The 11,086-nt window shown below is 41.8% G+C and overlaps 1 protein-coding gene across 2 annotated transcripts; it reads left to right on the forward strand.

Moving 5' to 3' along the window:
* The first annotated feature begins 147 nt into the window (after positions 1 to 147).
* Positions 148 to 10,254, forward strand: tm7sf3 (transmembrane 7 superfamily member 3). 2 transcript variants are annotated; one of them, XM_088989071.1, is made up of 12 exons: positions 148 to 975; positions 1,739 to 1,893; positions 4,069 to 4,219; positions 5,325 to 5,445; positions 6,384 to 6,555; positions 6,642 to 6,819; positions 6,907 to 6,993; positions 7,213 to 7,293; positions 7,374 to 7,526; positions 8,028 to 8,128; positions 8,205 to 8,367; positions 9,044 to 9,162. In XM_088989071.1, the coding sequence occupies exons 1-12, from the start codon at positions 624 to 626 to the stop codon at positions 9,067 to 9,069; spliced, it is 1,740 nt and encodes a 579-aa protein (XP_088845197.1). In that variant the 5' UTR covers positions 148 to 623; the 3' UTR covers positions 9,070 to 9,162. The 2 variants fall into 2 exon arrangements, with proteins under 2 accessions (XP_088845197.1, XP_088845196.1); XM_088989070.1 differs by having other exon boundaries at positions 172 to 975; positions 9,070 to 10,254.
* The last annotated feature ends 832 nt before the right edge of the window (positions 10,255 to 11,086 follow it).

The raw sequence follows: 11,086 nt of genomic DNA on the forward strand, positions 1-11,086 counted from the left end.
AAGCACATACATTTTTAAAATATACTTTTGTACCAAGAACACATTCAATGTAACTCAATATACTTAAATATCTCTGAACAGCCAATTTGAAGTACAGTATGATTAATGGTTCAGTCCCATCTGCATTTTATTGCCCTGTTGATGTTATTCTAGTTGAACCTTCAATCAAAACTATACAAGTCATTGCCCTTTGTGCAAATTAAAACTAGTCTCCAAGTCAAGAAAGAAGCAAATACAAGGAATGTTTCAATGGGAGATTGAAGTCCACAACAAAAGCACTTGAATCCAAAGTGCAACACACTGAAATTAAATTCAAACCGATAAATGAGCCAAGGAGTTGAAAAAAAAGATGTACGGACTGACTTTAAATGTAGCTGCAAGTGTCTACAAAAACAATACTGAGGTTGGTATTACGACAGAGTTGAAAATGTAGATTGCGCAGAGATGTTGCACAAAAATGATTGCACGAGTTTTCCAAAGAAAGCGTTTTTCCTTCTCTAATGTCCAACGGCTGAGAAATACTTTTAGCTGTTACGGCAGCCGGTTTTGTGAGTCCAATTAAATAGATCTTAAGAAGCATTCCTAGATGTATCGTCTTAAAATATGTTTTTTTTTTGTCGTTAATGTTGCTCATCCGCCATAGAAGCGGTGGGCGTTCCGTATCAAACCATCGCGAGATTTGTGCAATCTCGAAAAGGGCACGTTCACAGACCCCAGCGAGGGTCGAAGAAGGGGACCTCGGACAGAAGAACACTCAAATTGTGTCACCCGGAAAAGCATGTCGCTCTTTCGACCGCTGGGGATTAAACCATCAAAACATAGTCGACTTCGAGATTACAAAAAGATTGACAGGAGTTTTCGGGAGAACCGTTTGCGTCGTGGTGAGATTAAAGGAGCTCGACAAAACAATGATTCGCTGGATCTTTTGGCTGTTGATGTCGCGTTCAATGTGTCAAGTTCACGCTCAGAGTGAAAGTAAGTACACGATAGTAACTACACGTAGTTTGCTTTTACGTCTTATGATGCTATGTATTTAAAAATATAATATGTTGCAAATTGTGTCAGATGTTTATATTAGGACATATGTACAGTATTTTTGAATGACACACATTTTACAAATTTGGGATTAACCGGACAATACAGTATCGTTTTTTCACCAACTACATATTCTAAAAATACACACGTCAAAATGACTTAAGATGCTTTTTTAAAAGACATGATCAATATAAAGATGATTTCTGGTTCACACTGAAGTGACCCAATACTTATGAACAGTAGTGTCCACATGCATATTTTTATAGTAACATGCAAGTGTTTATATTGGTTAATGTCCACCCCCACTCACGGACAAACTCACCCTTATGACTCACGTGCTTCTACTTAACCCAGAAAAGGAAAAAAAATGGCAGAGTTGTACACTGACCTTGAAAAAAAAACATCAGATGAGATTAGGCAGCATGAGAACGACCATCCATGGCGCATCCTCTTCTTCGTTTTCATGTGAGGCCCATGTGATTGTCAAAGCGGCACGGAAATTCACCCGACTGCAAAAAAAGAGAGAACCCAAATCAAAATGGTGACCCCCCCCCCCCCCTAAGCTCCCAATTGACACCACATATCATCATCATGTCATTTATTTTTCTTGTTGCTTAATCTGCATCACGTTAGCGCCGAGCAAGCGCCTACTGTAACCAATGCGATTGTTGTGGTGACGAAACGATTTGCTCTCTTGTGACAGATCGGGTGGTTTTCCTGCCGGGAACCTTCCAGAACGTCAGCGTGTGGGGGAACCAGACGGTGCAGGCCGTGGCCAGCGCCATCCCAGCCCAAGTGGCTTTTGCCACCGTGCAGTTCCACACCCAACGCCATAACGTCACCTTGTCCTACAGCACCGTAAGTTTTTGAGGGGGGAGATTCAATCCAATGTATTCATCTCTAAAATGCCATCTTTGACAAAAAAAGACAGATGTGGAATCCTAACGCGTTTGGCTCGAGTATTATAGACACAAGATCTGCTTTTTTCCCCCCCTCAAACAAAGCGGGTCTTCTTCTGGCGAACAAAGGGTCACATGGTCGCGTCGGCCATTTATTGACAAGCCTTTTCCGGTGATGATACCCAGAACTTAGCTTTTTTGTCTTTTATTATTTTATCCTCGCTCCACTTCTTTTTATTTATCTAGCTATCCAGCTACCTAGCTGGCTATCTGGCTAGCTATCTATTAGCTACTGTACATAGCTATTTATTAGCTAGCTAGCTTTCTAACTATTTGAGTTACTTCCGGGTTGAGTAAACGCTGGCGCGTGGCTGCCGCTGCTCACCAACAGAAAACCTGATCCTGTCAGTGTAAAGTGACCTTGAGAGTTTTGGAAGGCACTTAGAAATTAAATGGATTATTATTATTATTATTATTATAATCCAAGAAAAATCATGTCTGGTTGAAAAGAGTTGTCGATAATGACTTGATTTAAGTAATAGCTATCTATTCGCTAGGTATTCGCTAACTATTCACTAGCTATTAGCTATCTACTGGCTATCTATTGGCTAGCTTCAAAACCCACCTATTTAAAATTGTGATTTTTGTATAGCTCTATCTCTTGTTTCTATTTATAATGGTATTGGATTTATTATTGTATCGATGCTGGTCACGAGATGTGAGGCGGTCCGAGAACCTCATCCGTGTCAGTCCCAGAACCGTACCCAATTTAGTTGATTTATGTTTTTAAGGCAAAAGGGAAAACAAACAAATCGGATTTGGTCAAGGGGCTATGGAAAATATGTGTTGACGCAAATGAAGGTCAAGGTTTTACAAGGCAGGGAGATCAGAGCCAAGGAAAAGGAATTTCACACAGGATTTTTTCACTTCTTAAATTAGAAGCGGATTAACATTCTCCACATTGTTTCAAATGCGCGTCGGATCCATTCAGCGGTAAACCAAATCCAATGAGCACGTGGCGGCCGTGGCGATGCCGCCAAAATAAAGCCAGTTCAAATACAAAAGATCACATTGTGAACGGCGTCCTTTGCGGGTAAGCTGAGCTGCGGGCCTGATTTGAGGGTGGGGCGATTCTTTTGAAGAAGCGCCACTTTGAAATGGAAGTCAGATTTGAATGATTATTAATTTAATATTTATTATTATATAATATTTATATATAATATTTAATCGAAATATTATATAATATTTATTATTATTAAATAGACAAAGAAATAAGTTAATGTAAAAATAAACACATAGAAAAAATAAATACATTAAAAAAACATTCAAGGATGGCACAAAATTGCGACACAGCAAAGTGACATTAACATGGATAAAGTCATTGAATTTAAGTCGGTTGAGTTTGAAAAATGAAAGATCATCATGAATAATTAAATGTATTTTTTTTTGGGGGGGGGAGGGTGGCGGGGGTCCCTTTGCACTTTAGACTATAAAAAATGTGAATTCCAAATTTATGCCTAATCTCAGGTTGTTGTCACCATGTGTTGGAGTAAAACTGTATATCATGTAGTCACATTATATTCGTCAATTAGTATTATCCAAGTTACTTGCACACGCACATAGCTTTTTGTTTTTATCTCTAGCCACGCTGACTTTCAAGAACAGAATGTCTCCTTGAACAGTCTTCTGCTCATCTCAAAATATGCTTGTGTTTTGCGCCAGTCTCAACCGGTGTGTTCCCCCTCCCTTTAGACCTTGTAAGCAGGCACTCCCAAACTTTCAATAAAAGCAAGAGGACCAGAGATTGCTTTCAGAGTGCGTCGGATGAATGTTACGGAACAGTCTCTGAACACTCTCCTTGCAAGTCCATCTCTTCCACAATTGGTGAAAATGTTTTGGGTTTAAGCCTAACACCATGTCACCCCTTTGCGCGCCACTGGCTCTTGCTAACATGTTTGCTACATGACTTTAAGAACAAAATACAATGATGACTATTATGATGATGATGATGCTATTCACATCAGGTGACCATGTTCAGGATAAGCTATGTTGAAAAATGGATGGATGGATCCTTTTGGAATGAACGAACGGACGAACGAACAAAGTAACTTGGGGTTTTGAATCGTGTGTTTAGACGGCGGTGTTTGGTCTGTCTTCAACGGCAGCGGACTCGGGGATCCTGTTCCCTCTCCTACCGGGACAAACATCTTTCACCTTGTTCCTGTTCTCGGCCGACGGAAGCAACGTCACAGGCACGGGCGTCATTTTGCCTTTCTCTAGCACGGGTACGTCATCCATTTTGGATTTCTTTTTTAAACTGAACTCATTCACTGCTATTCGCAAATTTATTCGGGAATTATGACACAGAGCGCCATTCTCAAATATGTTCGGGTTTTGGTTTTGCTTTTTTGGGTGCCGATAAAGCGTTGCTTAGATCACCAGCAATGTTTTTTTTCTTCTTTCCACAAGGCGGCAGCATTGCCTTTTTTCCCAGCTTAGTGCTTTGTTACAGCTTCAGCTGTTGTTAAATAATAATATTCAAAAAAATATATTTCAAAACTCTCAAGGTCACTTTACAGTCACAGGATAAGTTTTTCTGTGGGTGAGCAGCGGCAGCCACACACGCCAGCGTTCACTCAACCAAGAAGTAACTCAAATGAATAAAAAGCTAGCTAGCTAGCTAATACATAGCTGATAGCTGATGATAGCTAATCGATAGCTAGCCAGACAGCTAGCGAGATAGCTGGTGAGGATAGCTAGTGAGATAGCCACCCAGCTAGTGAGATAGCTAGCGAGATAGCCAGCCAGATAGCTAATAGATAGCAAATAGCTAGCTAGGTAGCATATGAGCAAAATTGATAACAACGGCAGTTTATGGCAAGAAAAACAAACACTACAAATGATATAAACTAATATGGATGTACGTATTGTATTGTATTTTGGACATCCGCCCTCATTTCGAGCTCAGATAACTCCACACCCATATCATTTAGGAACAAACTTGTTTTTTTTCTGATGAAAGAAGAGCATCTAATGTTTCTTACACTGCATTGAATGTTGATGTCGTCCCAAAACTCAATATTCTGTGAGTCCCGGAATTGGAGTGACGATGACAAAAACCCTGGCATTGGCGCGGACATATTTTTTGTACATTGTCTACCAGTCAATCAGTTCATATTTAATATTAACAAAAAGAAAGAAATGGATTGCGGTTGTGTTGCATTAGCTGTGAGGAAGTGTTGTCAGTGAGACTTCTGCAAAATCAAGGCCGAGGCACTTTCACCATGAGTGCAAGAGTGTTGCCTCATCTTGTTTTGTTTTTGAAGGTCGGGGTGGGCCCCAAATACGAATCCAAGTCACCTTTGCCCCTGCGGCCCCTTTTTGCTTCAGACCCCGTACCCGGCGGTTGCAACATCGAGTACAACCTGAACGTGGACCCCAACGTCTACCTGCGCTACAACCTCTTTGAGACCACCATCCGATTTGCGCCGGCCAACTTGGGCTACGCCAGGTAGGAAAAGGAAGCGCAAAGCTAGCTTGCGCCATCGTTTTCCTTCCGTCGCCATTTTGGTGAGCAGAGCAGAAACATGACAAAAAAGGACGCGCAATTTTTGGGGGGCTTTGAAATTGTTCCGCCGTCAGCACGCGTTGTTAACACGCGGGTTGATTTGATGCTTTATTCGTCACGGCAAAGCGGGACAACTTTATTGAGATGCCACATTTCTTTCACAGACGCAACAATAACATGTCATGAGCAAAAGAAGACAAAAGGAAAAAAAGAAATACACAAATAAATACATCAATAAAGCCAGGAAAATAAATGAAAATAGATAAATAAATACACAAATGAATATATAAATTAAAAAAAATATATAAATATATATATAAATATAAATAAATAGGAATAAATACACAAATAAATACATACCTATACAAAGAAAAAAAATAAAATACATGAAGATACAGTAAATTCTCGTTATATCGATATCGGATATATCGATAGTCCCGGTTATATCGATATTTTTTCGGACTCCCTTGAATATCGATATAACGAGACTTTACTGTAGATACAAATAAATAAATAAACGAACAGATAAATAAATAGTTAAATACATAAATATATAAGCAGATAATTAAATAAATAGGTAAATAAATAAACAAATACACAATTAAACAAATTAAAATACATAACAATAAATAAATACACATATAAACACATGAAGAAAAAAAATACACAAATACATAAATAAATAAATACACAACTAAAAAAATACATGAAAATAAATACAAATACAGATACATAAATACACAAATAGGTAAATACATACTGTAAATACATACAAAGAAATGTAGAGAAACATCAATCAACAAAGAGGTGAATAAGTAAGTAGACTACTAAAGAAACGAATGTCAATAAATGTTGGAGAATTTGTCTGGGGGGTTCGTCAGGGGCAGAACGGCGCCATCCTGCGACACGTCGACGGGAAGGGAGACGCGCTGGCGCCTGCAGTACGACATCTACCAGTATTTCCTGCCCGAGAACGACCTGTCGGAGCGCAGCCTCTTCCGGGCCGTCCAGGCCGCGGCGGACGTGGAAGGCATGCGAGAAAATGGCAAACGGGTAGGTCAAAATGGCCGGCGTAGCGGCTTCCCGTCGAGGCGTGCCAAAACCTTTGCGCTGTCGCCCCTCCCCTCCCCCGCCCGCAGACCATGACGCTGTCGTCCACGCAAATGAGCGTGGCCGCGTTCAGCTCCATCCCGGGCCAAGGCGTCATTTACTCGGTGATCGTTCGAGATCCCGTCCTCAACACGTCCGCCTCGTACGTGCCCGTGCACACGTACGCTTGCAGCTTGGCCTCCAAAGTGGACGGCTGTCAAACGCTGGGTAGCGCTTCAAGCCTCGTTCACGCCCGATTGATGCGTTGGAATCCTTCGAGAGAGTTCACGGTGCTCTTCTCTTTCGCCTTTTCAGGAAAAATCACCACCAAAATCTTCTTCACCATCAGCGGTTTCGCCGGCCTTTTGCTCTGCTTCTTTGGCCACCGATACTTCAAATGCGGTGAGCGCTTTCACTTGATTGACAGCTCATTTTGCAACACGGTCAATCTCAAATTCTTATCATTCATAATCTATTAATAATACCACTACGACTACTACTGACGTGACGTACACGCGACGGCGTCGGAGATCCAAAAGGAACCCGCGACTGTTTCCCAACGTGCCGCCGCCGCCGCCTCTCCTAAGGCTTTGTCTGTTTGCCCCGCCCCCTTCCCGCCAGAGTTATTGTGCATGGGCTTCGGCTTTTGCGCCTTCTTCTTCTTCGTCCTCATCAGCAGGACCACCAGCCTGGATTACGACAGTGAGTGGTGGCCTTTCGTCTCCACGTGACAAACAACGCGTCATTAAGGTCTCGCTCGCCGCTTTTTCTTTTCCCCGCAGTCAGGTTGGCACTATCGGCGCTGATCGGCGCGGTGGGCGGAGTCCTCCTGGTGATGAGCTGGTGGCGCTTCGGCTCGGTCATGGCGTGCGTGGTGGTGGTCGGCCTGATGATGGGATTCCTGCTGGCCGCCATCGTCCTCTTCACTCCTCTCGGTCGGAACAAATCCGATGTTTTGCAGAAATGATAGAAAGCTAGCTAGCTAACAGTTAGCCAACTAGACAGTTACCTCACTAGCTAGATAGCCATATAGCTAATTAATAGCCAGCTACATAGATAGCTAGCCAGACAGCTAATAAATAGCAAATGGATAGTAAATCGTTAGCCAGCTAGGTAGCTAGATTATAGATAGCAAATAGCTAGACAGTTCGCTAACTAGTTAGATTGCCATATAGCTAATAAATAGCCAGCTACATAGCTAGCTAAATAGCAAATAGCTAGACGGTTACAGCCTCAGCTGCTGCCAAAGCGCCAGCCAAATCAATACACATGGCTTGCAGTGCACTTTGTGCAGCCACCCCCACTTCAATTTCAGATAACTCCAGACCCATACAATCTCGGAACCAAGAAGAGACTCCAGGGTTTTATATGCTTGCTGAATTTCCACAATATCTACGAGTCACATTTGATCGTCATATTTTGGGGTCCTTCCGCAGGGGATTTGGAGGTGTTCAGGCGCTCCGACGCCGTTTTCTGGGTGACGTTCTGCAGCATCATGCTCGTCGTCCCGCTTTTCTTCATACGATGGCCCCGGGAGGTAACTGGGCGCCGCCGTCGAATGCCATGGCGGGGGGGGGATTTTATTTTCAAGGTGTTCCGCCTTCTCTGGCCAGGGTAACATCGTAACGTGCGGCGTGATGGGCGCGTACGCCGTCATCCTGGCGGTCAACGCTTACGTCTACACCAGCCTTTCCTACATCACGCTCAACATCCTCAAGCGCTTCCTCAACGACAACTTTAGCTCCGCCTTCACCGACGTGCCCTTCCAAACCATCGGTGAGCTTGTCCATGTCTGCGTGACTGTAAAGTGACCTTGAGCGTTTTCAAAGGTGCTTAGAAATGACATGGATTATCATTATTATTGTATCTATTAGCTATCTAGCTACCCAACTATCTATTAGCTATCTAGCTGGCTATGTAGCTATATATTAGCAACTGCGTCCTGTGACTGTAAAGTGACGTTGAGAGTTTTGAAAGGCGCTTAAAAATGAAATGTATTATTATTATTACTGGATTTATTAGCTATCCAGCTACCTAACTATCTATCTATTAGCTAACTCTTAGCTGTCTGGATGGCTCGCTAGCTACTATTTAGCTATCTAGCTGGCTAGGTAGCTATCTATTAGCAACTGTATCGTGTGACTGTAAAGTGACCTTGACAGTTATGAAAGGTGCTTATAAATGAAATGTATTATTATTACTGTATCTATTAGCTAGCTAGCTACCTAACTATCATTTAGCTGTGTAGCTATCTATTAGCGACTGTATCCCGTGACTGTAAAGTGACCTTGAGAGTTTTGAAAAGTGCTTATAAATCAAATGTATTATTATTATTATTATAAAATAGGCCATAAATTGAAGGTGAACGTGCCTTATAATACGGAATATAATATCACGACAAGTCCAAAGCGATTATAACCCTGACAATCTTATTGGTTTTTAAGTGTAGCAGGATGCGGGTCCTTTTCTTTTGCGTAGACTACATCCTGATCACAGTGTGGGTGGTGCTCGGCGTCACCGGCATGGTCCTGCAACTGTACCGGGAGCGCCCGCGACCCTTCTTCCCGCCCAGCCCGTACCTCATGTGGCTTCAGGAGCGCCAACGCCGCAAGACCAACGTGCTGGACCCCAGCCACCATTTCCCGTCGCTGCCCAACCGCCTCTTAGCTCGAGCCCGCCAGCTCACCAAGCGGATGGAGCCGGCCGGCGAGCGCACGCCGCTGCTGCTGTAGAAGCGCCGCAAGCGGACGGGCGGCGGACACCTGAATGGCGCAGAAAGCAATATTCAGCGCCGGGCTGCGTTCAAGTACCGTATGTCGCGTCTGACGTCTGAATGGCGAGGGAGCGTAAAATCAACCAACCGCAAGAAGGAAGAGTCCTTTGAAGCTTGGGGATAAAATAACACAAGGATGGACTTACAAATGGGCCACCGTAGAATCTAGAGTCAACTAAACTCTTGCAAAGGTGAATACGAAGAATCCAAAGTTTTCGGTGTGACGCTACATTCCTGCCATTTCCAGCTACACCTCCAAATTTCAAAGTGAAAATTCTTGGTTGCTTTTACAACGAATGGGCTTGTTTTGTTTACCGTGCACAGATCATGAACAGCAACACTGAAAATGATCGACATATAATATATCATACCTTAAAAATAATCAGAATAATCATGACAATGTAGCTTTTTGATGCTTAAGTCACTGTACTTAGCCTTAAAAAAAACACTCTTGCACAATTTCTATCTACAGCAGTCTTGGATGGTTTTAAAACTCAGTCTTATTTTTCAATTCATTTTGATAAATGTTAAAAAAATGCACTAAAAATATATATTCTTTCAAAAGGCGGATCTCCCACTTATATGGTCAGCGCGAAACAAAAACTGACAAGTTGCGGGAAACGCTGACAAAGAAACTGAATTGCACTGCATTTGACTCTGAATAGTTCTCTTTTTTTTGTCATTATGTAATGGACATGATTAAAAAAACTAAATAGTTAATTTGCTTTATTGTTTCTACACTGTTGTGCTGTCATTTTATTTAACTCAAGACGTTTTGATGCGCTGTAACAACCAATGCGCTTATTCTGGATGTATTTTATTTAACATTTCACATCAACTTGCTTGGTCACAAGATGTTTAAAAATAAATAATATAGATTTGTTATGGGACATGTTTTTATGTGTGTGGTTATTCGGTTTTGAAATCAAGAAAAAGTCATTGTGGAAATTGTCCAAACCAGCACAATCGTGCAACGCGGGCTCCCACTTGTGGTGGAAGGAAATGACTGAAATGAATGACAGTTATTTAATTTAAAACAGATTCTTATCTTACAGACAGTGTATTGTCGATGTTCAAATACCTGACGTGTTTCGGCTCGGTTCGGTTAAATTAGATATCAAGTAGACAGGATGAACTTAATACAACTAATGACAGTTATTGACTACATTTTTAATTAGTTGTTTACCGCACTCGAAGTGTGTTCGAGCGTACTTAGGAGCTCGTTTGAATGTATTTTAATACATTCGCAAGTATGTTCAAAACTACTTTCAATATGTCGTAACTTACTTCTAGCGTAAATGCTACAAACCTAGCATTTTCCCATAATGCCACGGGGTATTTACTTCTCAGAGACAAACCCCGTGACCTCATGGGAAAAAAACCGTCATTCTAAATCATGCACGTCCGGCGTAATAAAACCATAAAATTACAAACTTTGACTTGCCAATTCTTTGAGCGTACCAGTTTTTAATTCAGCAAGACTGCGATTCACAAGTCAATACCGCGAGGCATCATGGTAAACGAATGCCAAAATAAAACATTTAACAATGAACAATATTTACTTATTTGCATTGGTATCCTAATAAAGTATATTTTTCAAATCGGTGTCGTTTCCGTGCAACATGTGCATGCGTAAAGCAAGACTTTCTTGGATCGAGCCGACATTTACGTAATTTTGAACTAACATTTGTACGATTTTATAATCCTCGTTGGCATATATTT

The sequence above is a fragment of the Hippocampus bargibanti genome, linkage group LG22 (genome assembly GCF_051943395.1).
Source record: "Hippocampus bargibanti isolate YZ-2025 linkage group LG22, ASM5194339v1, whole genome shotgun sequence".
Lineage (NCBI taxonomy): Eukaryota > Metazoa > Chordata > Actinopteri > Syngnathiformes > Syngnathidae > Hippocampus > Hippocampus bargibanti.

Excerpts from the sequence above, each read along its gene's own strand:
- tm7sf3 (XM_088989070.1), top strand. The coding sequence starts at position 624 with ATGTTGCTCATCCGCCATAGAAGCGGTGGGCGTTCCGTATCAAACCAT. Across the intron at positions 1,894-4,068 it reads TCACCTTGTCCTACAGCACC|ACGGCGGTGTTTGGTCTGTC; the intron begins GTAAGTTTTTGA and ends TCGTGTGTTTAG. Across the intron at positions 8,129-8,204 it reads TCATACGATGGCCCCGGGAG|GGTAACATCGTAACGTGCGG; the intron begins GTAACTGGGCGC and ends TTCTCTGGCCAG.